The 23863-nt window shown below is 41.6% G+C and overlaps 1 protein-coding gene across 2 annotated transcripts; it reads left to right on the forward strand.

Annotated features, from left to right (window-relative positions):
- Window positions 1-82: 82 nt before the first annotated feature.
- Window positions 83-23312, forward strand: RTCB (RNA 2',3'-cyclic phosphate and 5'-OH ligase). 2 transcript variants are annotated; one of them, XM_072844210.1, is made up of 12 exons: window positions 83-268; window positions 2697-2775; window positions 4140-4207; window positions 6119-6218; window positions 9163-9319; window positions 11452-11608; window positions 13056-13215; window positions 14612-14787; window positions 15510-15698; window positions 16375-16485; window positions 17874-17993; window positions 22204-23312. In XM_072844210.1, the coding sequence occupies exons 1-12, from the start codon at window positions 176-178 to the stop codon at window positions 22309-22311; spliced, it is 1518 nt and encodes a 505-aa protein (XP_072700311.1). In that variant the 5' UTR covers window positions 83-175; the 3' UTR covers window positions 22312-23312. The 2 variants fall into 2 exon arrangements, with proteins under 2 accessions (XP_072700311.1, XP_072700310.1); XM_072844209.1 differs by lacking the exons at window positions 83-268; window positions 2697-2775 and adding an exon at window positions 4040-4062.
- The last annotated feature ends 551 nt before the right edge of the window (window positions 23313-23863 follow it).

Below are 23863 nucleotides of genomic sequence, written 5' to 3' on the forward strand. Positions count from 1 at the left end.
AAAAGCGATTTGGCGCTACGAGTTTCGAGCCTCGGCGCTCGCCGTCGCCCAGCCTGCGGCGGAGCTGGCCGCGCCTGCGCGTCGGGCTCCGGAGGGCGGTGCTTCCGGCCGCGGGACAGCGCGGCAGCGGCTCTTCGAAGCGGAGCCGGGAGTTCTCGTCAGCCTTGTCGCCGCCATGAGTCGCAGCTATAATGATGAGCTACAGTTCTTGGAGAAGATCAATAAAAACTGCTGGAGAATCAAGAAGGGCTTCGTGCCCAACATGCAGGTGAGGCGGGGAACGGGAGCCGTTGGCGAGGCTTTCCCGCCTGGGGGCCCGCGGCGCCTCCCCCTCGCCCCGACCCCCGCCCCGCCTCCTAGGCCCCCCCCACCCCGCGTTCGCGCGGGACCGCCGTCGCCCGCACCCCGGCCGGCCCCACCTCCCGGCAGAGCGGGACGTCCCCGGGGAAGCCCTAGGGGTCGCCACATCGGCGCTTGTAAGGCGCTTTGTCATGGAAGTCTCGAAAACGCACCGTAGGACCCGACGCTCCCGAGCTTTAGGGACGCCAGTGTCCCTTTTTTTTTTTTTTTCCCCCCCCTTTCCTCGGTGGCACAGCCAGCCCAGGGCGGAGTTGCCGGCCTGGAGCTCCGCTCCCGAGTCTCGCGAGCCTTCTGCGCGGCGCGCCGCCGCCTGCTAAGGCGTGTTTGGGTCTCGCAGCGTCGAGAAAGTTCACAGGGCAGGGTGGCTCGTGTCTCGGGTGATAGTCCCCCGGCTAGGGCTGGGTCGGGAGCGCAGCTTCCGCCCGGTTAGTAGCGGCTCAGCCCCTACCCGACACCTGCGTTACGGTTACTGGTCCTCCTCGGACAGAATGATGCGTTCCCGACGGAGACCTGGGAACTCCGTCCGTACCAGGGGGTGCGAAAGCCTGGGCTCACCGCCGCTCGGGCTCCCTGCCACTTGTGCCTGTTCCGCGAAAGTGAAGGAAAAAGTCAGGTTTGGGTGCATATGTTGTTAAATAGGTCTTTGAAGTCTCTTAAGGTGCCCTGTGCGGGTATGGGAGGTTTGTGGCTCTGTGTCCTTGGTAAAAGTTCCTGACAACGACTCTACTCTTTTACTCAGTATCGAAACTTAACTGAGTGTCGCCCATGAGCAGAGCTAGACACCGAGAAGAAAGGGCCACAGACATAAGGCTCCTTTTTGCTGTTTCCCATTTAGCCGGTTTCTGTATGTGGACTCTGGCTCCCTGAATGGAGGAGCAGGAGAAACCAGGCCGTGGTGGTCCTGATGACACACCGTCAAGGTCTGGCAGCGGTTCTGGCCTAACGTTTGATAGACGCACTGTTGCTGATCCTGCCTCGGAGCAAGTCTTGTTTTGCTAGGCAGTTCTGGTTTAACCATTTGTAAGACACATTACTACCACTTCCCTAAGAGTGGAGAGTTGAAGTCTTGATATGCTGCTCTTAAAAAGTCACCTTTATGCCTTATTACCTCTGTTGTATTCCCATTCTCATGAGATGAGTGAATTTCACAGTGACATGGTATCTTTCTGTCTTCATCTCCATTCCTCGCGTAAGACGCACAGTCTGCACTGAAACTTCTTCCCCAAAACACTCACTTCCCAACTTGATGTCGTCTTTGTGTTTCCTTTATATCTTCTAAATGTCTTGCAGCTCCAGTGACATCTCTTGACTCCGAAGAGCTGGTTCAAATAGTGAACATCCCAGAAACCTCCAGCTCCCTAGGATGCTGAGCCATTTCATCAGTTTCTTCCATAACACTCACCTGTCATAGCACTTGCTTGCTTCATTGCACTCAGTTTTCCAGTCTGGGCTGCATCATGGACCGGAAATTCCTCAAAAACAGGATCTTACATGTTCTTCATATCTTCCCTAATGCCCAGTACAGTGCCTAAAGCATACTAAGTCCTCAGTAAATGTTTGGTAAAGTAATAAATGTAGCCCTTAGAAAATTGTACTGGAAACATTTTCCTTCAGCTGGTGGTGTTATTCACACAGAAGTCTTCTTTCTGATAAAGAAATTTGTCCAGATAATTTAATGTTAAGTCTTTGTTTCTCTATTAGCGTGAGTGGGCCTGTGGTGTTACAGAATTGTGTCCTCCATCATCTTTTGTATTCTTTTATCAAGCTTCTTTATCCTCTCAAAATTATGTAGATTATAGAACTAAGCACACAGTTGAATAGCTATATGTTAAAACTTTTTTTTTTTACTCCATATTTACCTACGCGTAGATTTGTAAATCAGCACAGGACACAAGTGTAATGTGCTATTATCTTAGGCACAGGAAAAATACACTAAGATCACATGACTGCATATTTATATTTAGAATCCTATTTTTATTATTCATCTATTTATCAAGACCCACTGATTTTTAGAAGCACAAGAGTATTGGGACTTTTGGCCTCAATGAGAGCATAGTTCACACATGCAAAAAATATTTTACCTCTTGAATTCCTAAATGCCACTTTAGAAGTAGGAGAAAATACAGAACAATTTGTGAGCATTACAAATCAATTTTTAAGACATATTTAAAGATAAGAACATGTACTCATTGTTAGGAAGTTTTCTGCTTCCTTAAGGTAATGAGAAGTGTTTCAGAAAGAGCAAAGCAAAATAAATATATAGAGAATGTGTACTCTACCCATTGCCTATATATCATGGATGTGTGTTCATAGTTTTTCCTTTTCGTTGGTACCAGGTGGAAGGCGTTTTCTATGTGAATGATGCTCTGGAAAAATTAATGTTTGAGGAATTAAGAAATGCCTGTCGAGGTGGTGGTAAGTGCATTAGTCTTTTACATGTGGTTATATCAATAGTAAGTATCTTCCCTGTGGTCTGAAAATGGTAGTTCAATTATAATTTTAAAATACAAAAATATTGTCGGGTAATGACCAAGATTTAAGTGAGATCAAGGACACCTGGGTGGCTCCGTGGTTGAGCATCTGCCTTGGGCTCAGGGTATGATCCTGGAGTCCCACATTGGGCTCCTTTCAGGGAGCCTGCTTCTCCCTCTGCCTGTGTCTCTGCCTCTTTCTCTGTGGCTCTCAAGAACAAATAAATAAAATCTTAAGAAAAAAAGACTTAATGAGATCAGAAACCTGTTACTTATTTGTGACCACATTGTTAGCCACCTGGCTTTGTAGAAACTATTTAGAACTAGGTTAACATCGTTGGTTTCAAAGTTAACCTTGGACAGTAATAACAAGCTACCATTTATTGTGCACTTATTATGTGCCGGGCACCTTGCTAGGTACTTAACAGAGATTACTTCAATTCTTAGAGTAATTTTAAGAGGAAGATGTTTTCTCCATTTTACAGATGTGTAAGTCAAGGCTTAGTAACCTTAAGTACTTTTAATTTGTCCAATTGCATAGCTTCTCGGTGACAAAGGTGGAACTCAAGTCCAGAATACAGACTGATTCCAAAGTCCATATTCTTAACCAGTACACTGAGTAGCCTCACAGCTAGTCTCATCTGTAAAAAGGAGTTGATTACACTTATCTCGCCAAAGTACAGCAATGTTTAGAGCTAAGTGTATAAAGCTCTAATATAATGCTCCAACAGTGTTGATGGTATTCAAATGGAACCTGTTTTTAACCCTTTTATTTTGAGCTCAACAATCTAAATCCCACTTCTCTCTCCACTAGGACATCGTGACTTGCCTAAAATGACACTGTGACCGAGTTATAGAGCTGGGATTGGAACCCCATATGCCCTGCCCCTCAGTCCAGTGTTTTCCCAGTTCATCTACCTTGCGCTTTTTTGTCACAGTAAAACCGTTGTTGATTTTTTTTTTTTTTGGTAAATAATATGAATTATTCAAAGAATAAAGTGTTTTTTTTTTTTACATCAGCATCATAACATTTATTAGTTGTTTTACATTTGTCAGTAGTGTTTTCAAGTAACCTTCACATAGAATGCACAGGATGCTGACAGCACATTTGTAATTATTCTGGTTGCCATCACTACCTTTCTCTGCCATCTTGATGGCACTTCACCTCAAGTGTCCTGTCATGCTTTGTTGTTCTGGTAGTCCTAACCACTGCCCCTTCATTTAATGGAAGGTAGAAACATATGAATACACTTAATGCTAGAAATCAATTATGTCCCCTTTACTAATATTGAATTTTTTTGTCTTCAGGTGTTGGTGGCTTCCTACCAGCCATGAAACAAATTGGCAACGTGGCAGCCCTGCCTGGGATTGTTCATGTGAGTCCATGTTCAGAGTTTTAATCATTTATATTTTCTCTTAGTCTAAAAGTTTGCTGAGTGGATGAATGGCCATGCCTCACCGATAGTGGTATCGTTTAGGTAGTGACCTTCAAACATCTAGAAATAATCATGGAACTTAAAGAAATAATTGAGTCTGGATAGCATCTCAGTTTCTGGTTGCCTTTTGATAGAATCTGTAAGCATTTGTAGTTTTGTTTCTTGTTTCTTCGTCACAGTACATCATTATTCCTGGATCAGGGTACCACCATTCAAAGTTTGGCTCTGGCTTCATTCAGGAAGATGATTGGAGAAAGAAAGGACAAAAGTTTAAGGGTTAGACCTGTGAGGAGGGAGAAAGGACAGTATAGATGTTACAGGCATGATTGGTAAAGGAGGGAACTGGCAGTAATGGGTAGGCCTGGGTGGTGCAACTGGGGCCCCCTCCATGGTCTAACATTCAGGCTCCACAATCAAAGGAAGGTGTGAAATCCAAACAGACATTTTTTGAGGCCTTTATACTATTTACTATGCTGGCACTTGGGCAAAAAATGAAATGTCTTGTGCATTTAAGAAACTCGTAGTGTGTAGGTGTCTGCATACGTCCTTACCAAGCTTGACCTGCATTCTTCCCAGGTCAAGGCCCTTTTCTAGGCCCCGGATATAGAAAATGTACAGTATTCATGCCATCAAATGCGTTACATTTGCCTCTGATTGCTTAAACACTAAGGGCCTGTATAAATCAGATTTCACTTAGCCTGACATGACCACAATTTGTCAGTGTGTAAAGATTGTCTTTAAATGTAATACCACTGGGGATCCCTGGGTGGCACAGCGGTTTAGCGCCTGCCTTTGGCCCAGGGCGCGATCCTGGAGACCGGGGATCAAATCCCACGTCGGGTTCCCAGTGCATGGAGCCTGCTTCTCCCTCTGCCTATGTCTCTGCCTTTCTCTCTGTGTGACTATCATAAATAAATTTTAAAAATTTAAAAGTAAATAAATAAATAAATGTAATACTACTGGGAATCCCTGGGTGGCTCAGTGGTTCAGTGCCTGCCTTTGGCCCAGGGCGTGATCCTGGAGTCCCAGGATCGAGTCCCACGTCGGGCTCCCAGCATGGAGCCTGCTCCTCCCTCTGCCTATATCTCTGCCCACCCCCCTCATGAATAAATAAATAACATCTTTTAAAAAAATAAATAAAAAGTAAATGTAATACTACTTTGAGGTACCTGGGTGACTCAGTTGAGTATCCAACTCTTGATTTCAGCTCAGGTTATTATCTCAGGGTCATAAATTGAGCCCTGTGTTGGGCTCCACACTCAGTGGGAACTCTGCTTAAGATTCCCTCCCACAGGGATCCCTGGGTGGCGTAGCGGTTTGGCGCCTGCCTTCGGCCCAGGGCGCAATCCTGGAGACCCAGGATCGAATCCCACATCGGGCTCCCGGTGCATGGAGCCTGCTTCTCCCTCTGCCTGTGTCTCTGCCTCTCTCTCTCTCTGTGACTATCATAAATAAATAAAAGAAAAAAAATATTAAAAAAAAAAAGATTCCCTCCCACTTCACCCCACACTTGCAAGCTCTCTCGCTCTAAAATAATAAATCTTTTTTAAAAATAATATTTAAAACGTAATACTTCCTTAAAGTTAGTATGTATTCCTCCTGTGACATGTTCTACTGAGGGTTTTCTGTTTCAGTTTCCTTAGTTAATGGTCAGACTTTATTAAAAAAATTTTTTCCTGTTATTTTTAGCTTTATGATTAGGAGTTTTTATACTTAGTTTCCACCAATAGAGAAGGTTTCACAAAAACAGGACCTTGATTTGGGGAAGGCTTCAACCCACAGCCCCTTTGAGAATTACTGTGATCTCATCAGGCAACCAGAGCTGTATTTCATTTTCTAATTCTCTTTCAGAGATCTATTGGGCTTCCTGATGTCCATTCAGGTTATGGGTTTGCTATTGGGAATATGGCAGCCTTCGATATGAATGACCCCGAAGCAGTGGTATCCCCAGGTAAGGTCACTGTGCACGTCAGCTGTCAGGTGTGAAACATAGCTCTTCTGAGATAAGAGTATGGATATTTCTCAGTCTCATCATGTTCTGTCATTTTCTTGTGCCCTTATTCACTGAAAGAATTAGTTGTGGATGCTCCAAGAGGTAATTAAAACATCAAGTAAAGCATACATTTATGGAAGATTAATTGGGCTCCTACTATATGCCAGGCACTTTCTAGACATTGGCTACAGAACAAACTAAAACACTTCGCTGGCGAATTGTGTGTCTTCTTTGTGTCCCGGTTAACTCTCGGGCAGATTGGACCTAGTGATGTTAACTCCACATAGCATTACCGTGAGGAGTAAATGAGTTAGCCTGTGTAGAATACTTAGCACAGTACTAGGCACTTAGGAAGTACTGGGTAAGTGAGTGCTCTTATTATCATCATTACGACTGACTTCTAGTTGTATGCATCTTTTCTCCTGTGGGGTGCTCTCACTGAAAATATTTCACACCAAAAGTAGTATCTTTGCTTTTAGGGTCTGAAAAAGAAATGAAATTTTAATTGTATCTTGACAGTTCTGCCTTTAACAGTGATGGATAAGCTTGTTTCAGGGCAGTCCTCTGCCAAGAATAACAGGAAAGGAAGGCTAAGATAATGTTTTCAAAAGACAAAAACACATCTGTTTGAAAGCATAGGAAAGCTACTGAAACTAAGAATTTGTGAGGCAGAGACCAGAGAAAAAGTACAGATACATGAGCCCAGCATTCTTATTTGTTTTTCTCCTGAGATTCTGGTAAATTTCAGTTAGTAAGGATGTAGATGATTTGAGCAATCCAGTTGACCGATATGACAATTTGACTACTGATATATATGTGTAGTGTGTGTACACACATCACAGTGTATCCAAGAACTCTAGAATATAGTTTAAGTGCACACAGAATGTTTATCAAAATTGACCAAATTGGGATCCCTGGGTGGCGCAGCGGTTTAGCGCCTGCCTTTGGCCCAGGGCACGATCCTGGAGACCCGGGATCGAATCCCACGTCGGGCTCCCAGTGCATGGAGCCTGCTTCTCCCTCTGCCTGTGTCTCTGCCTCTCTCTCTCTCTCTCTCTCTCTCTCTTTGTGACTATCATAAATTTTAAAAAAAAAAAATTTTTTTTAAATACTTAAAAAAAAATTTTTTTTGACCAAATTGACCATATTGCAGACCCATAAATCAGGTCTCAAATTTTAAAGCATTGAAATTATAGAACGACAGTTCTCAAACTTTTCAAATTGAGGTTGATCTCAAAGGCTTTTAACAATGTTTACCTTGCCAGAAATTAAGACTGAGAAGTATTTAAAAGAGTAACACACAGGTACATATTTCATTATCTATCGGGTCAAGGAGCCTTTGGAAAACTTTGTTGTGCACTCGAGAGAGTAAGTTTGAAAGGCTTATAATGCATTAGCATTATTATTTTCTTCTCTGGAAGCTTCTAGGTATATAAACACCACTGGTATAGAAGGTATTACCTACTATAGTGTAATTAAGTGGGAAGTCATTAACAACAACTAAGGGGAAACTCATATATTTACAGATAAAGCAATTTGTGTTTAACAAGTCAAAAAAAAATAGTGGAAACTAGAGAATAACTGTGACTGATGTTAATAGAATACTGTGTCTAAAAATTATGGGCTATTGTTAGTGCCATACTTGACATATAGGAATATATAGCCTGAAATGCACAAATTAGAAAAGAAAGGCTAAAATACTAGTGATCTAAGCATCCATCTCAAAGTTAGAGAAAGAACAACAAATTAAACCCAAAAAAGACAAAATTAAGGGGCACCTCAGTGGCTCAGTCAGTTAAGCATCTGCCTTCAGCTCAGGTCATGATCCCAAGGTCCTGGGATCAAGCCCCGCATTGGGCTCCCTGCTCAACGGGGAGTTTGCTCTCCCCCTCCCTACTCCCATTCATGCTCTCTCAAATAAAAAAATTAAATCTCAGAGGGAAAAAAAAAAAAGTAATGAAACAATACACAGTAGAAAGGATGAACAAGGCCAAAAATTGGCTCTTTGAAAAGGCTGATAGAATTCATAAACCCCAACAAGAATGATCCACAAAAAAACGAAGCATGTAATCTGTAGTTTAGATGATACTCATTGTTCATCGCTGCCTTCCTGACCACAAACTACCCATAGTATGTACATTAATTTAAATGTTTTGATGTCATCAGACTTCACCTACTTTGTGGACTACTTTTAAAAAGTTCTCTTTAAAAGGGTAGCTGTCAGGGCCCCTGGATGGCTCAGTTAGTTAAGTGGCTGCCTTTAGTTCAGGTCATGATCGCAAGGTCCTGGAATTGAGCCCCCACATCTGGCTTCCTGCTCGATGGGGAGTTGTCTCCCTCTGCCCTTCCCCCTACTCCTGCACATTTCTCTCTCTCTGTCTCTCTCTGTCTCTCAAATAAATAAAAATGGTTTAAAAAAAAAAAACTTGCTTTCAAAGCTTGCATTAATGATGAGAAACCCATAATGCCTGGGTGGCTCAGCAGTTGAGCATCTGCCTTTGGCTCAGGGTGTGATCCCGTGGTCCCAAGATCGAGTTCTGCATCAGGCTCCCCTTGAGGAGCCTGCTTCTCCCTCTGCCTATGCCTCTGCCTCTCTCTATCTCTCATGAATGAATAAATCTTTTTTTTTTTTTTTTTTTTTTCAATTTATTCAGAGGCAGAGAGAGAGGCAGGCAGAGAGGCAGAGACACAGGCAGAGGGAGAAGCAGGCTCTATGCAGGGAGCCCGATGTGGGACTTGATCCCGGGTCTCCAGGATCACACCCCAGGCTACAGGCGGCACTAAACCGCTGCGCCACCGGGGCTGCCCCTGAATAAATCTTTTAAAAAAAATGAGAAACTGTAGGTAACATTGCCCAACTACTTGGTTTTGCTAATCTATGACTAACTTCTGTATTTTGTAGGTGGTGTCGGATTTGACATCAACTGTGGTGTCCGCTTGCTAAGAACCAATTTAGATGAAAGCGATGTCCAGCCTGTGAAGGAGCAGCTTGCCCAAGCTATGTTTGACCATATTCCTGTTGGAGTGGGATCAAAAGGTGTCATCCCCATGAGTGCCAAGTAAGAGCACAAGATTCCGATAAACAGAATGGAAAAGAAAGTAACCACATGACCCTCATACTCATATCCAATGTAGGATGCTTAGGGGATGGGGATGTTCAGTCACTTTTCAGGAAGTAATAATGAATTGTTCTTTTACACAAGAGGTTCCTCTCCCCTCATTTATTAGAGACATTAGTCAACTGATGTCCATTAGAACAGTCTTAGACACACAGAAATTATAATAGAATAATACGCACTGACGATTATCAAGCGCTTGCTACATGGAAGGCACTGTGCTATTGTATATGTATATCATGTCATTTTGTCGAGATGATAATCTAATATTCTCCACTGACAAGAAAGGAAAGGGAAGTTTAAAGAGGTAATAGGGTGCCTGGGTGGCTCTGTCGGTTAGGTGTCTGCCTTCGGCTCAGGTAATAATATCTAGGTCCTGAGATAAAGCCTACATCGGGCTCCTTGCTCAGCAGGGAGCCTGCTTCTCCCTCTCATGCTGCTCTCCCTGCTTGTAGTCTGTCTGTCTGTCTGTCTCTCTCTCTCTGAAAAATAAAATCTTTAAGATAGATAGGTAATAGTAAAGTCAGGATTCAAATCAAAGATCCTTTGGCTTCAGAAGACTATATTTTAGAAACTTAAGGATGCCTGGGTGGCTCAGTGGTTGAGCATCTGCCTTTGACCCAGGTCAGGATCCTGGGATCAAGTCCCACACAGGCTCCTCACAGGGAGCCTGCTTCTCCTTCTGCCTATGTCTCTGCCTCTCTCTGTCTCTCACAAATAAATAATTTACACAGAAGGCTGTATTCTGAACTGCCTTTTGTCAGCGAACCTATATTTAGCCACAGCCTTCCTTTTTGAATGATAGCATAGAATGTTGTATGTTTAACTAGGATGTTAAATATTTCAATTGGTAGAGAATGAAATTAAAGGCCACAGCATAACTGCCTTTTCAATGGCCATTGATGGTACTGTCGTGGCTCATGTAAAACTGTGCGTCCTTTTTTTTTTAAGATTTTATGTATTTATTCATGAGAGACACTGGCAGAGGGAGAAGCAGACTCCCTGCGGGGAGCCTGATGTAGGACTCGATCCCAGGACCCCAGGATCACAACCTGAGCCAAAGGCCAACAATCAAGCACTGAGCCACCCAGGTGCCTCAAAGCTATGTGTCTTAAGCTTTGCAGAATATGTGCTTAACAAGGATGTTTCTTTGGCATCTTCTTTAAAATTTATCTTTAAAATATCTTTAAAATTTATGTGAGTTTGTATTCTAGTTACCTCCATGTACATACATTAATACCAGCATGTTTCTAATTATTACGTATTCTACCGCTCCCCTCCAGCAAAAAACAAAACAAAACATTGGAGTAAAATTGATACACTTGGAGGATTTGTGATTTTTTGTGGTCCCTGACATGCAGCCCTACTTTGAAAGTCATACCTAGAACGTATAAATTCCAAGATACTCATAAATGTTTTAGATAGGAATTTTGTCTTGTATAATAATGTTTGAAATGGGCTATCATGGGGAGATGACATGGACAATTGTAACCTTCTGGATAGCATGTTGGGAGGGATGGCTAGATCTTAGGTGAAAACCAAGGCTTCTTCATTCTAGGGGTTTAATGTATGTGCATCTACCTTCAAAATGCATGTGTGCTGAAGCCATGTAGTACTTGTGCGAAGGTACCATAAAATGTATCCTGCGCCCTCTGAAGGTTTTTACATAGGTTTATTTATTATTTGGCCATGATTTTTCATAAATTATTAATGAAGGTGAGTAGCTGTGGTAGTTAGTGGTAGGTGGTAGTATCTGATTAGTTACATATTTTCTTTGCCTTTCAGAGAGGCAGTCTAATGCAAATGACATTGGAAGAGTACAAGGGACTAAATAAATGTCTAAAGAACTATCATCGTCTGTAATATGGCACTCACAATTTTATGTCACAATTATTTATGTAGCTGCTTTCCTCAAAAAACTGAAGTTCCTGAGAGCATAAACTTTGGATCTAGCACAGTGCCTGGTACACAGGCAGTAGTAAATGGACTGCTTCCCTCTGCCCTTTTAAGACATGGTCATCTTAGCTTTTGCTCTACCATGGCTGTGAAATGACTGGGCCTTATTACTCACACAGAGACTTGGAGGAGGCCTTAGAGATGGGTGTGGATTGGTCCCTGAGGGAAGGCTATGCCTGGGCTGAGGACAAGGAGCACTGTGAGGAGTACGGCAGGATGTTGCAGGCCGACCCCAATAAAGTCTCTGCAAGGGCTAAGAAAAGAGGCCTTCCTCAGGTAATACTTGGGAGGGGCAATGTGCTCAGGGGGAGGGGAGGGGCACGTTGGTTATGTTTTTGTTGAGGGGGAAAAGGTTATCTTCTATGTAGCAAATATATCCCCAGGTTTTTCACTGTATATCAAAAACACAGATCTGTTGGCTTTACCCTTCATTCTTACTCTTTTAAAAAGCTGTTAGGAACTTGCCAGATGTTCATAAAATAAGACATGCTGAATTAGAAATGGATGAGAAAAAAATGAAATACGATTATAAGGCTTAAAATGTATGCCCAGATTACATATATATGTACTTTGATGGTTCACAGATTTGGCTGAGTTTTCTGGAGTCTTAAGATGAGAAGACATACCTTGTTAGTTCATGGTGTCCATGAGATAAGAATATACCGGAGATCCCTGGGTGGTTCAGCAGTTTAGCCCCTGCCTTCTGCCCAGGGCGTGATCCTAGAGTCCCGGGATCGAGTCTTGCATCTGGCTCCCTGCATGGAGCCTGCTTCTCCCTCTGCCTTTGTCTCTGCCTCTCTCTCTCTCTCTTTCTCTTTCTGTGTCTCATGAATAAATAAAACCTTTAAAAACAAAAAAGAGGTAAGAATATACCACATGTTTGAAATATGCAGCTAATTGCAGTGGCTTTGCCATTAATTCACTGTGACTGTGAGCAAGTTTCTTGCTTCTCTGAGTCTGGCTTTCTTAACTGAAAATCAGAGTAGTTAAAACTTGGCAGCTTCTAAAGACTTCTGGCACTTCTGTGCCATGATCCCCATGGCACAGGGATTATTAAACATCTATTAACTCCAGTTACAGGATATATTCTTCAGTGGTAGGTAAATGGTAGGTGTCAACAAGCTCATAGATGTTTCAAAATCATTTGAGCTTGGACCTTGTGTAAGAGTCAGCATTCACCAGAGTTCATCTCAAAAGTTGACCCTTCTATCTGCAATGTTTAAAATGTCCTGTAGGCCAGATAGTGGTCTGAGTTTGGGTTTATGAAGCTTTTAATATCTATATATCTCAAGCAGATAATGATACGATAAACTTTTGGAATTGCCATATTTTCATTGTGTATTGCTTTAAATGCATGAAGCATCTCTGAGGTTCAGAAATTTCTTTGTTATATAAACCAATATAAACCACTGTGATTATTTTTTGTTATTGGTTGATTTTACCAATTTGCTTTTTAAATGCAGAATAGAAGCAGGGTGCCTGGGTGGCTCAGTCGGTTGAGAGTCTGACTCTTGGTTTCTGCTCAGCTCATGATCTCATGGGTGCTGAGATCAAGATCAGTGAGTGTTAGGCTCCATCCTCAGTGGGGAGTTTACTTGACTCTCTCCCTCTGCACATCCCCCCACTTGTGCATGCACACTGGTGCTCTTTCTCTTGCTCTTAAAACAATAAATCTTTAAAAGCAGAATAGAAGCTGTTTTATCAGACATTCTTATTTTTGCAGTTGGGAACCCTGGGAGCAGGCAACCACTATGCAGAAATCCAGGTTGTGGATGAGATTTTCAATGAGTATGCTGCTAAGAAAATGGGCATCGACCATAAGGGACAAGTGTGTGTGATGATCCACAGTGGAAGCAGAGGCTTGGGCCACCAAGTAGCCACAGGTATAGTCTGGATCTAATTTTAGACTCAGTGCTCAAACGCACATTTATGGGGAACCAAATAGAGATTTCAGGGAGAGAGCTCTGAAACTATATAATGCATAGATTTTTACTATTTCACATGGTATTGTTATAAGAAATTAAATACTTCACATAAACTATTTCATTTATACACTTATGACATATGCACATGGTTCTCACATATCTATATGCAAGGTTAAGTGTTATAGTGGACTCAGTGATGAACTTGGCAAGGACCTGCCCTCAAAAAATCCTGTCTCAAGAAGGATGTCACGTTCATTAAAATGAAAAGGTAGTATCTGATAAAATACAACAGAATAGTCTATATAGTAAAGTGTTTAGGAAAAAAATTTTGGAGGTGGCATCATGAATACATACTGTTTGCAGTTTGGACAGTCATGCACAAAGGAAGTTTATGACCAAAAGACACCATGAAGAAAGGAGAAGGCAGGGGAATAGCGACAAGATCACTTTGGACATGTGAAAGGCTTTTATGAATTTATGAGAAGACACATGGAAATTATTATAAACCTTAAGATGTGTATTATGTAATTTTTTTATGTAATTCATCCTTGTGTGTACATTTCATTCTATGGGAATTTACTAATTTGGGACATCCTGACCCATTAGAATATTAATTCTAGCAAATATATGGAGCACTGACTAGTAATTCTGAGCTTTACTGAATAACTTTTCTACACTTTGCCAAGAATTTGATTTTCCTGGGGCAGCCCGGGTGGCTCAGCAATTTAGTGCTGCCTTCAGCCTAGGACCTGATCCTAGAGACCCGGGATCGAGTCTCACATCAGGCTCCCCACATGCAGCCTGCTTCTCTGTCTGCCTATGTCTCTGCCTCTCTCTCTCTCTGTCTCTCATGAATAAAATAAAAATCTTTGGGGGGGAAGAAAAAAGAATTTGATTTTTCTGCTGTTCTAGCAACTTGCCTCCAGCTCTTTTCTGTTAAGTCACTAAAAGATTACTTTTTAAAACCATGATGGTAATAAGATGTATTTACTACCTCTGTTCATCTTCATGCCAGGAAAGGAGTAATTAAGACCATGTTGTTGCTGTTTGTGTACACATCTTATTCCCTTTGTAAGTTATCCAGGGAAGGTGTTATCTTTGTAACCCCCAAACTCCAGGGAAGTGTGTTATCTTTGTAACCCCCAAACTTGAGTCACACAACACTAACAAAAGGTTCTCAATAACTACGTCTTGACCAAGCAAATAGATGAACTTAGAAAAGCTTCCAAGGGAAAGTTGTATTTTATTTGCATTTTAAAAAGTGGATTTAAATGTGTAGCCTCTCTTTTTTGCAATTAATCTGAATTATAAAGGGAAAACCAGCTGTTTTAGACTCGCTCTTTCTCTTGTCCAGATGCACTGGTAGCTATGGAAAAAGCCATGAAAAGAGACAAGATTATAGTCAACGACCGGCAGTTGGCTTGTGCTCGGATTGCTTCCCCAGAGGGTCAGGACTACCTGAAGGGGATGGCAGCTGCTGGGAACTATGCCTGGGTCAACCGCTCTTCCATGACCTTCTTAACCCGTCAGGTATAGTTGAAGTTGCTCATCTGTTTCTCATGGTGAAGTTTTAAACAACCTATAAAATCCGGTTTTGGAAATCTATGTAGTTAATATTGGAAATATTACCAAAGTGTCCAGGCTCTTCATGTCTCCTTAAACTAAGCCAGCAGAGTATCAGGTATGGGGAATGAGAGAAGAGGAGAAGCCAAAATTATTCCTAGAATTTGCCTTGAGCAGCAAATGGATAGAAGTGCATTCACGATTAGAAGGCTGAGGAAGAAGCCGTTCTGAAGGGTGGGATCAAGAATAGCTCAGCAGGTTTTCATCCAGAGTTGGAATTTATGGAGTGGTAATTGTAATGTGAGGGGCTCCTGGGTGGCTCAGTCAGTTAAGCGTCTCCCTTTGGCTCAGGTCAGGTACTGGGATCCTGGGATTGAGCCACACATCGGGCTCCCTGCTCTGGGAGGAATTTGCTTCTCCCTCTGCCCCTCTCCTCTGCTTGTGATCTCTCTCTCTCTCTCTCTCTCTCTCTCTTTCTCTCTCTCTCTTTCTCTCAAATAAATTAATAATTTTTTTTAAAAAGGAATTTGCAATGTGATGTAAAAGATGTTGTCTTTCCTGTGAAGGTTAATAATACTACTATATTTGAGCTCTTTAATCTCTCATTCCCTATAGGAATAGATCCGCTGAAATCGATGAGTTTTGAAGAGCTGGTTCTGGTTGCTTTTAACTTGGGCTTTTCCCTTTAGGCTTTTGCCAAGGTCTTCAACACAACCCCTGATGACTTGGATCTACATGTGATCTATGATGTTTCTCACAATATTGCCAAAGTAGAACAGCACGTGGTGGATGGAAAGGAACGGACACTGTTGGTACACAGGAAGGGATCCACTCGGGCTTTCCCTCCTCACCATCCCCTCATTGCTGTGGATTACCAAGTATGTACTAAGCCATTTGTGGTTTTAAGCCATGGAGGCATGATTTAGGTATTTCTAACATGGGTGAATTTAAACAGGCAGCAGTTGTGAAAAGAAAAATCTGTCCTCCATGAGAACAGTCATTTCCAGTCTTCTCTGAGGCAGTGACTCCCCCCTTATTTATGCTTGCAGTAAACTAAAACATCCCGCATGGAGAATCTTTTACCCCATAAATGTGATCTTTTCAAGGCCTTTAAATTGATTGGAAGGTGAGATTAAGATTAAACTCCGTCTGTTCACTTTGCCTCTCCTCTTGGTGTCTGGCTGTGATAGAGGTAGAAGGGCCTATAGGCTGCTCTCATTTTCCCTGTGATAAGGAAATCAGAACCTGGAGAGGTCAAGTGCCTTTCCTGGAGAGGTTCCTCCTAATGATGCTATCCCAGACATTTGAATTTGGCTTTGCTCTTGTATTGTCTGTCTGCTTCTGCTTTCCTGGTCCCTGCATTTTCACTCCCTTCCACTTCCCTCTCAATTATCCAAGAATTGAAATATGTCGTCATAACAATTGTAAAAGCAACATATTTAGAGCCCCAGGTTTCTCCCACAGTCCTGCAATGCAAGAGGATGTGTAAATATCAGGCATAAAAACCTCATGCTTTTCTACATTGTGATGTGTCTGATTTGTGTGTGCCTTCAGCTCACTGGACAGCCGGTGCTCATTGGTGGCACCATGGGCACCTGCAGTTACGTTCTTACGGGCACCGAGCAGGGCATGACGGAGACCTTTGGGACCACTTGCCATGGAGCGGTAAGGAAAAGACTTACTTAGAAATCCTCTCTTCAGTTTTGTCATTTTTCATTTTGACGGGTGAATGTATTAGACTGAGCACTAACCAAGTTGAAGTTTAGTCTGCCTTGGCTTCTACCTGAATTTATTCCCATAATATATACCATCCAGTGAACAGACTAAGGTCACCAGTATCCACCTTAGTGGAGTCATTTTAGGGCCAGGGACTGTTCCCCATCTCTACAAGTCCATAACATCCAGACTGGGAAATTGCCATATTAGCATAACGGACAGAGCCTTAACTGATGCAAGTTCACATCACAGCTTATCTCAGTGATTCACTGGACCTAGTCATTTGCATCATTTGCTCCTTACTTAATAGGTCCACTCAAGATGTGGAGGCAGAGCCCGCACGTAGACTACACACCTATCTCACCATATCACCTCCTCTAAGCCAGGGGTTGATAAACTTTTTTTGTAAATCACCAGATGGTAAATATTCTAAGCTTTGGGGCCATATGGTCTCAGTAGTAGCTACTCTATTGTGCCATCGTAGCAAAAAAAAAAAAAAAAAAAACAGGCAGCCATAGACAATATATAAACCAGTGGTAATTACTGTGTTCCAATAAAACTTCATTTACAAACACAGGTGGTAGGCCAGATTTGGACCCCTACTAGCTTGCCAACCCCCTGTTGTGAGCCATGAGAGACTTATTAGCTAGTGAGGGAGTGAAGAATAGAAACTCTATAGAGTACCTTCTCAGAGAGCAGACCCTCACAAATATATTTGAACCTTTTTCTCTGATCCTCTCTCATATTACCAGTTACCTCCCAACTCTTCATTTTAACACAGTGATCAAAATCGGCACATCTCACACAATACGTTAACAACACCTGGAAGCTTTTTTCTTGGGTTTCTTTTATTTTTCTTTTATTTTTTTTGTTGGTCACAATGAGGGAGGGGAGCGTTGCTGCTGGCTTCTAGTAGAGGCCAAGGATGCTGGTAAACATTCTACATGGCAAAGAATTATCTGGTCCAAAATGTGAGTAGTGGAATGTTGAGAAACTATTTTAAATCACAAACCACAAAGGTATTGTGATTACAGATATGCTATTTACAATTAAAATAAATTTATTTATATTGAATTGGTAATAGTATTTAGAAATACAAAATTAAAATTTTCAATACTTAATGTTTTATGTAGATGGCAATTTGTTGTCTAGAAGGATATGATGAGATTTTTAGTGGAAGACCCCTTATAAGGTTGATAAAATAGAAAAAGATGGTTTTCTAAATAAAGAAGTCAAGGAAAGGGCATATAATCCCAAGGGTTTAAATAATTGCTGGAGTTGAACATAAGTTGTAGCTCAGAATTTATATAGTGAAATTTATTCCTTTCCCAATCTAGGGCCGTGCATTGTCCCGAGCAAAATCTCGTCGTAATTTAGATTTCCAGGATGTCTTGGACAAACTGGCAGATATGGGAATCGCAATCCGAGTTGCCTCACCCAAACTGGTTATGGAAGAGGTAAGTGAAGCTTTGATAAATGTTCAGCATAAAACTGTGATTTATGCCACTATATAGAGAGCATAATTTTTGGTTTTACTATTAGGTATTATGTTTTGTTTTTGTTTTTGTTTTAATAATCTCAGTTATAGTTTATCATTGTTTTTTGTTTGGAGATTAATTACAAGCCAAGTCCATAGAAATAATTCTTACCTTTCTACATATTAAACTTTAAAAATTGTTTGAGCACTCATTTTAAGCTTTCTTTTGCACAGCTATTATATACTTATATTTAAATTTGAAAGCAGATTTGGAAAGGAAGATAACCATTTTGTTTGATTCAAGGGAGCCAAGATTTTGTTTAAATTATATGTATGTGTATGTACATATTCAAGTTAGAAGCAGCACAACTTGTTTTAAAAGTTTAAGAGACAAAAAGTCATGCAGAAGAAAACTCAGTATCCAACGCAACTGTTACTTCCTTTTCTAGGACACTTAACTATCTTCCGTTTTTTCCCTGAATGCTTTCTCTTTAAAACTAATTATAATCATAGTTTACAAATATTTTGTAGTCTTTTTATTTATTTATATCCTTTTGTTCCTTTTTGTTGTTGTTTTTCTCCCCTCTCCTTTTTTTAATTTAGCACATTACTATACTATTGTTTGTGAGGTCTGTTTTTTTTTGTTAAGATTTTTATTCATTTATTCATGAGAATACACAGAAAGAGAGGCAGAGATACGGGCAGAGGGAGAAGCAGGCTCCATGCAGGGAGCCCGACATGGGACTCAATCCTGGGTCTCCAGGATCACACCCTGGGCTGAAAGTGGTGCTAAACCACTGAGCCACCCGGGCTGCCCGAGTGTCACTTTTTAATGATTGCCAAGTCATTCTTGCCAGCTAAGGATCATAAGTTTCTGCCCATATTGGACACTTCATTGGCTTCCAAATTTTCCTACTATAAATTAAGTGATACCTTCACACGTGAAGCTTTTTTTCCAGTTGTTTTTTTTTTTAAGATTTTATTTATTTATTCATGAGAGACACAGAGAGAAGGCAGAGACATAGGCAGAGGGAGAAGCAGACTCCTCTCAGGGAACCCGATGTGGGACTCTATCCCAGAACTCTGGGATCACGCCCTGAGCCAAAGGCAGACGTTCAACCACTGAGCTACGCAGGCGTTCCGAGCTGTTTTAATAATCAGAATGAAATCCTAAAAGTAGACTGAGTCACAGAGTATGACAAAGCCTTATTTCTTAATAATTAATTTTTCTGGGCAGTCTGGGTGGCTCAGCGATTTAGCATTGCTTTCAGCCCAGGGCCTGATCCTAGAGACCTGGGATTGAGTCCCACGTTGGGCACCCTGCATGGAGCCTGCTTCTCCCTCTGCCTATGTCTCTGCGCGCCTCTCTCTCTCTCTCATGAATAAATAAAATATTTTTTAAAAATAAATAAAAAATAATTTTTCTCTCTGATTTTAAGAATAACACCTGTTTATGGGGTACCTGGATGGTTTAGTTGGTTAAGCATCCGATTAAGGTCATGATCTCAGAGTTGTGAGATCAAACCGGGATCCATGCTGGGCATAGAGCCTGCTTTAGAGTCTCTTTCTCCCTCTCCTTCTGCCCTTCCTTCTTTCCCTCTCTTAAAAAAAAAAAAAAAAGAAAAAGAAAAGAAAAGAAAAACACCTGATTCATTAAGAGATTTTGGAAAATGCAAAGAAGAAAACAAAAACCATCGAAAATTCCACCAAGCGCAGATAATCTCTATTGACGTTTGGCATTTTTTTTATGTGCATGTTTTACATACGGTTTTTTCATTCACTCAGACATGCTTATTTAAACATCTATAGTTAGGTCCTATTGTAGGTTCTAGGGTTACTGCAGAGAACAAAACTAGCAAATCTCTTTCTTATGAAACTTAGCACATAGTAAAAGATCTAGTGTGTTAGATGACATTAAGTGCTACAAAGTACAGATGGGACAGGGAAAGATAGGAACTGGGTGCAGTTTTAAATAGGGTGTAAGGTGTAGTTTTAAGTAGGGAGTAGTGATACTTGAATGAAGACCTGGAGTGAAGGAGTGGGCTATGTAGGTAACTAGGGACAAGCTTTCCAGGGAGAACAGCCCTGTGCAGAAACACTAAGGCGAGATTATACTGGGATGTTTGAGAAATAGCAAGGAGGCCACTTGTGACAAGAGCAAGCAAGCGGGAGATGAGGTCAGAGGCAAGAGTGCCAGATTGTATGAGTACTTGCCTTTTCCTTGACAGAAGGACTTTTGCTCTTCTTATTCTGAGTGGAGTATTGGGAAGACATTGGAGAATTTTGAGCAGAAGAGTAACATGATCTGGCACACTGATGAGGAGAATCTGGAAGAAAATTGGTGATGCAGGAAAGAGGGGGCAATTACTGGAGTGATGTCCTTGGATAGATAAGAGGAGATGGAATTGGGTGTCCAGGTGGATGAGGTTGGTCTTTCTTAGGAGCTGAAATAATGAGTCCTTAATAAAAGGAGAGAAGGTAGGATGCAGGTAGTCAGGGAAGAGATGGTAAGATTTTAGGGAGATTCTGTTCTAGTTATTTCTCTTTTCAGGTGTAATAGACAGTAGTGCCAGAAGCTAAGAATGAGGCTGCAGGAGAAGGGATCAGATAACATTTAAGAAAAAGTAATCAGCCTGGCGAGATTTTTGGTGGTTGCCAGCATAGCAGCAAGGGCCTCCTTGAGCTAAATTCAGTGATTGGGTGTTTTTTTCAAGAACATTCAGCTGTACAGGTATAGACAGGAAATAGATGTTGAGTTAACTTGAACTAGGTTTACAAATATGGTACAGTGGAAGGAAACAAGGCCGTTGAGGGTGTTGCAAAGAGATTATACGTCTCATGGGGTTAAAGGATTGTTGGAGATGGAGCACAGGAGGGAGGGAGCTGGAAACCCAGCTTGATCACCAGCCTGACATGCTTGAAACTGAAATTACAGAGGAGTTGTGGTCACTGGTAAGGACAGGTTCTAGGGTATGGCCCTAGCTGGGAATGAATGATCAGGGTAAGCATTGAAGGAGCAAAAATCAAGGAACTATAAAGCCAAGATACTGAGAGGCCCTCTTCCTAGATATTTAAAACATTGGAATTATATATAGCAAGACAGAGTGACAGTGAGCCAGGAGTGAGAAATCTTCAAGTAATGCTAAGGTAAGGAGTGATTCCGAGTCTAACAGATAACTGCAGGAAGAAGAGGTAATGAAACGTGAGGACTGCAAGACTCAAAACTGGGAGTGCTTAGGGAGAAGTGAGTGCGAATGGTCTGGAAAGAACCAAGATAAGCAAGGACGCCTGTCACACTCCTAGGCCTGATGACAGGACCCCATTTAGGATGAAAAATAGCTACTACTACAGAAAGTTGGAGGTGGAAGTAATATCCCTAGGGGAGATCTGTGTTTCAGAATGAACACGAGGGTGAAGAGGATGCTCAGAGAAGAAGAGAACAGGGAGAGGATTCTGCACATACTCCCTGGAAAGAGTCCAGAGGCTGCTGTTGGAAAGTTAGAAATTGAAAGAGAATGGGAGAGGAGCTAGAAGGGGATATGTACAGGGCCTTTGGGAATCTGCTCGGAGGCCCGAGCTTCTGCGCGGCCATGAACAGGGAGAGAGGTATTGTGATGCTCTGTTCCAAATGGCAAGACAGTGACTGGATGGGAAGGGAGGGTGGAGGTCTTAAGGGAAACTCAGAAATAAGAATGTGCGTATACATGTGTATACACATGAACATATACACACATGTGGCATTAGTAATATAAATGCGTTGAATAATTTTCCCTTATTGTGAAGGTGATAGCTATTCATTCCAGAAATTTGACAACTATAGAAATAAAGGAAATCAAAGTGGCCAGTAACTACCAACCAAATATAATTACCCCTAACAGGATGATTTGGTGCATTTCCTTTCTGTTGGGTATTTGTGTATGTGTTTTATTCAGTTACATTTACTGCTTTTCCTAGTTATACAAGTAATATATATTCTATGGGGAAATTATGAGAAATACAGAAAAAGATAAAAGTGTTTTTCATACTATCCTCTTACCAACATGGAGTTCAATCATCGTCTTTATTTGATATACAGCAAAGAGAAAATTCAATATTACTTTAATGTGCATTTTAATCCCACATGAAGTTTAATGCTTTCAAGGATTACATTTTAAGTAGACTTTTACAACGTTGTAACTCCTTTCCTGTAGGCTCCTGAGTCCTATAAGAATGTGACGGATGTGGTGAACACCTGCCATGATGCTGGAATCAGCAAGAAGGCCATTAAACTGAGACCGATTGCTGTGATCAAAGGATAGAATGCTGACTGCAGCCACCAAACTCCACTGCCCCTCATGGGATGGAGGTGGACTGAAACTCCTCAGACATCAGACTCGAGACCTGACAGGTTCCAAAGTGCACAGCTGTAACTGTCCATTCCAACGTGGCTGGCGGGCGGCTGCTGCCTTCAGGAGCCAGTGTTGTAACATTACCTTCCGGGAAGAGTAACATTGCCCTCATTTGGAAAGGAATGTATGTGCTTCCTCCCTGATTATCCCACATGTTTTAGGAAAATCTGTTAGGGGGTGGGGATAGATCAAGATACTGCCTAACTCCTCATAGAAGTCTTAGTCATGACAGTGAGCTTCTTTACACCAAGCTCTGTGTTTATATTCTGAGAGGTATCATGTAGAGCGTTCTATTAAATAAGAAGGTTTTGAAATGTTTTCTTTCCCTCCTCCTTTTGTCAGTTTGTCAGTTCATCCACCCATCCACCCTCTTCCCCTGAACCCAGCAAAACCCTAAACACCACTCTCATTTGGAAAGTAGGCACAAAGTCCTATCCAGATACAAGAGGAAAGGATAATGGGACACGTTGAGGAGGGAATATGTATAGAGGTGTAGAAATAGGGGCCTAAAAGAGCAGTTTTTCATAGACTTGCTAATTTCTCATCCTGAAATATGAGGCAGAGTTTTGACTTACCTGCATAGCAGTGCCTTTTGGTACCTGTCATAATTAGGCCTGGTCTGATAAACTGATTTGTTTTTGGATGATTTCTTGCACAGCAGGAACAGAGAACCTGCACGATACTGAATATTTTTGTTTGTGATTGAATTATAAAAACATGCAATTACCACAGTTGTGATGTTAACAGTTGCTCTTTTGGGCAAGTTGACTGCTCTTGTGCCATCTAATCGCATTTTGTGTTCTGTACTATGACACCTGAAGATGTTATAAGTTACAGGTTGCTAAGGCCTTTGTTGAATCCAAACAGCCAGTAAAATAGAAAAATCTAATAAAGTTGCAATATGTTGTTTATATCTTGTGCCTAATAGTTTATAGCTTAGGAAATTCATATTTGTGTTTCATTCACTTTGGTTAGTGTTGCTGTTTCCCCATTTTATCACAGGTTTCTTTAAGTGACTCATCCTAAAATCCCCTCTCCTAAAACTTCTCCTTCAACTTAAAAACCCTCCTTAGAGTATCTTCTGAATGCTGCTGTTTGGAAGGCAGAGAAGATAGACTTCCTCTGAAAAATGTCTGATATGAAATAGCATGTCTTTACTCTGAGCACCCAGTAACCTAAATATTTTGATGGTAGAGTTTGAAAATAACCAACAAACCAGTTAAGACTCTTAATGTGATAATTATGGATTATTTACAACTTCATACTGGACCGGCCACTGTTGTGCACACATGATGTAGGATGCAGGTTACCAGGGAACGCTGGAGGGCACTTTAGGATGAGGAACAGGCTTCTGGGAGGCACTAGGTTCTCTAGAGGTGAATAGCATTGGAGTATAGACTCCCCCTAACCGGGCTTGCTTAATGACATGTTGTTTGAAACTAATTCAAAGCAAAGTCCCCTC

The sequence above is a fragment of the Canis lupus genome, chromosome 11 (genome assembly GCF_048164855.1).
Source record: "Canis lupus baileyi chromosome 11, mCanLup2.hap1, whole genome shotgun sequence".
Lineage (NCBI taxonomy): Eukaryota > Metazoa > Chordata > Mammalia > Carnivora > Canidae > Canis > Canis lupus.

Coding starts and splice junctions, on each gene's coding strand:
- RTCB (XM_072844210.1), top strand. CDS start 176: ATGAGTCGCAGCTATAATGATGAGCTACAGTTCTTGGAGAAGATCAAT. Junction 11,609..13,055: donor AGAAAAGAGGCCTTCCTCAG/GTAATACTTGGG, acceptor TTATTTTTGCAG/TTGGGAACCCTGGGAGCAGG. Junction 13,216..14,611: donor GGGCCACCAAGTAGCCACAG/GTATAGTCTGGA, acceptor TCTCTTGTCCAG/ATGCACTGGTAGCTATGGAA.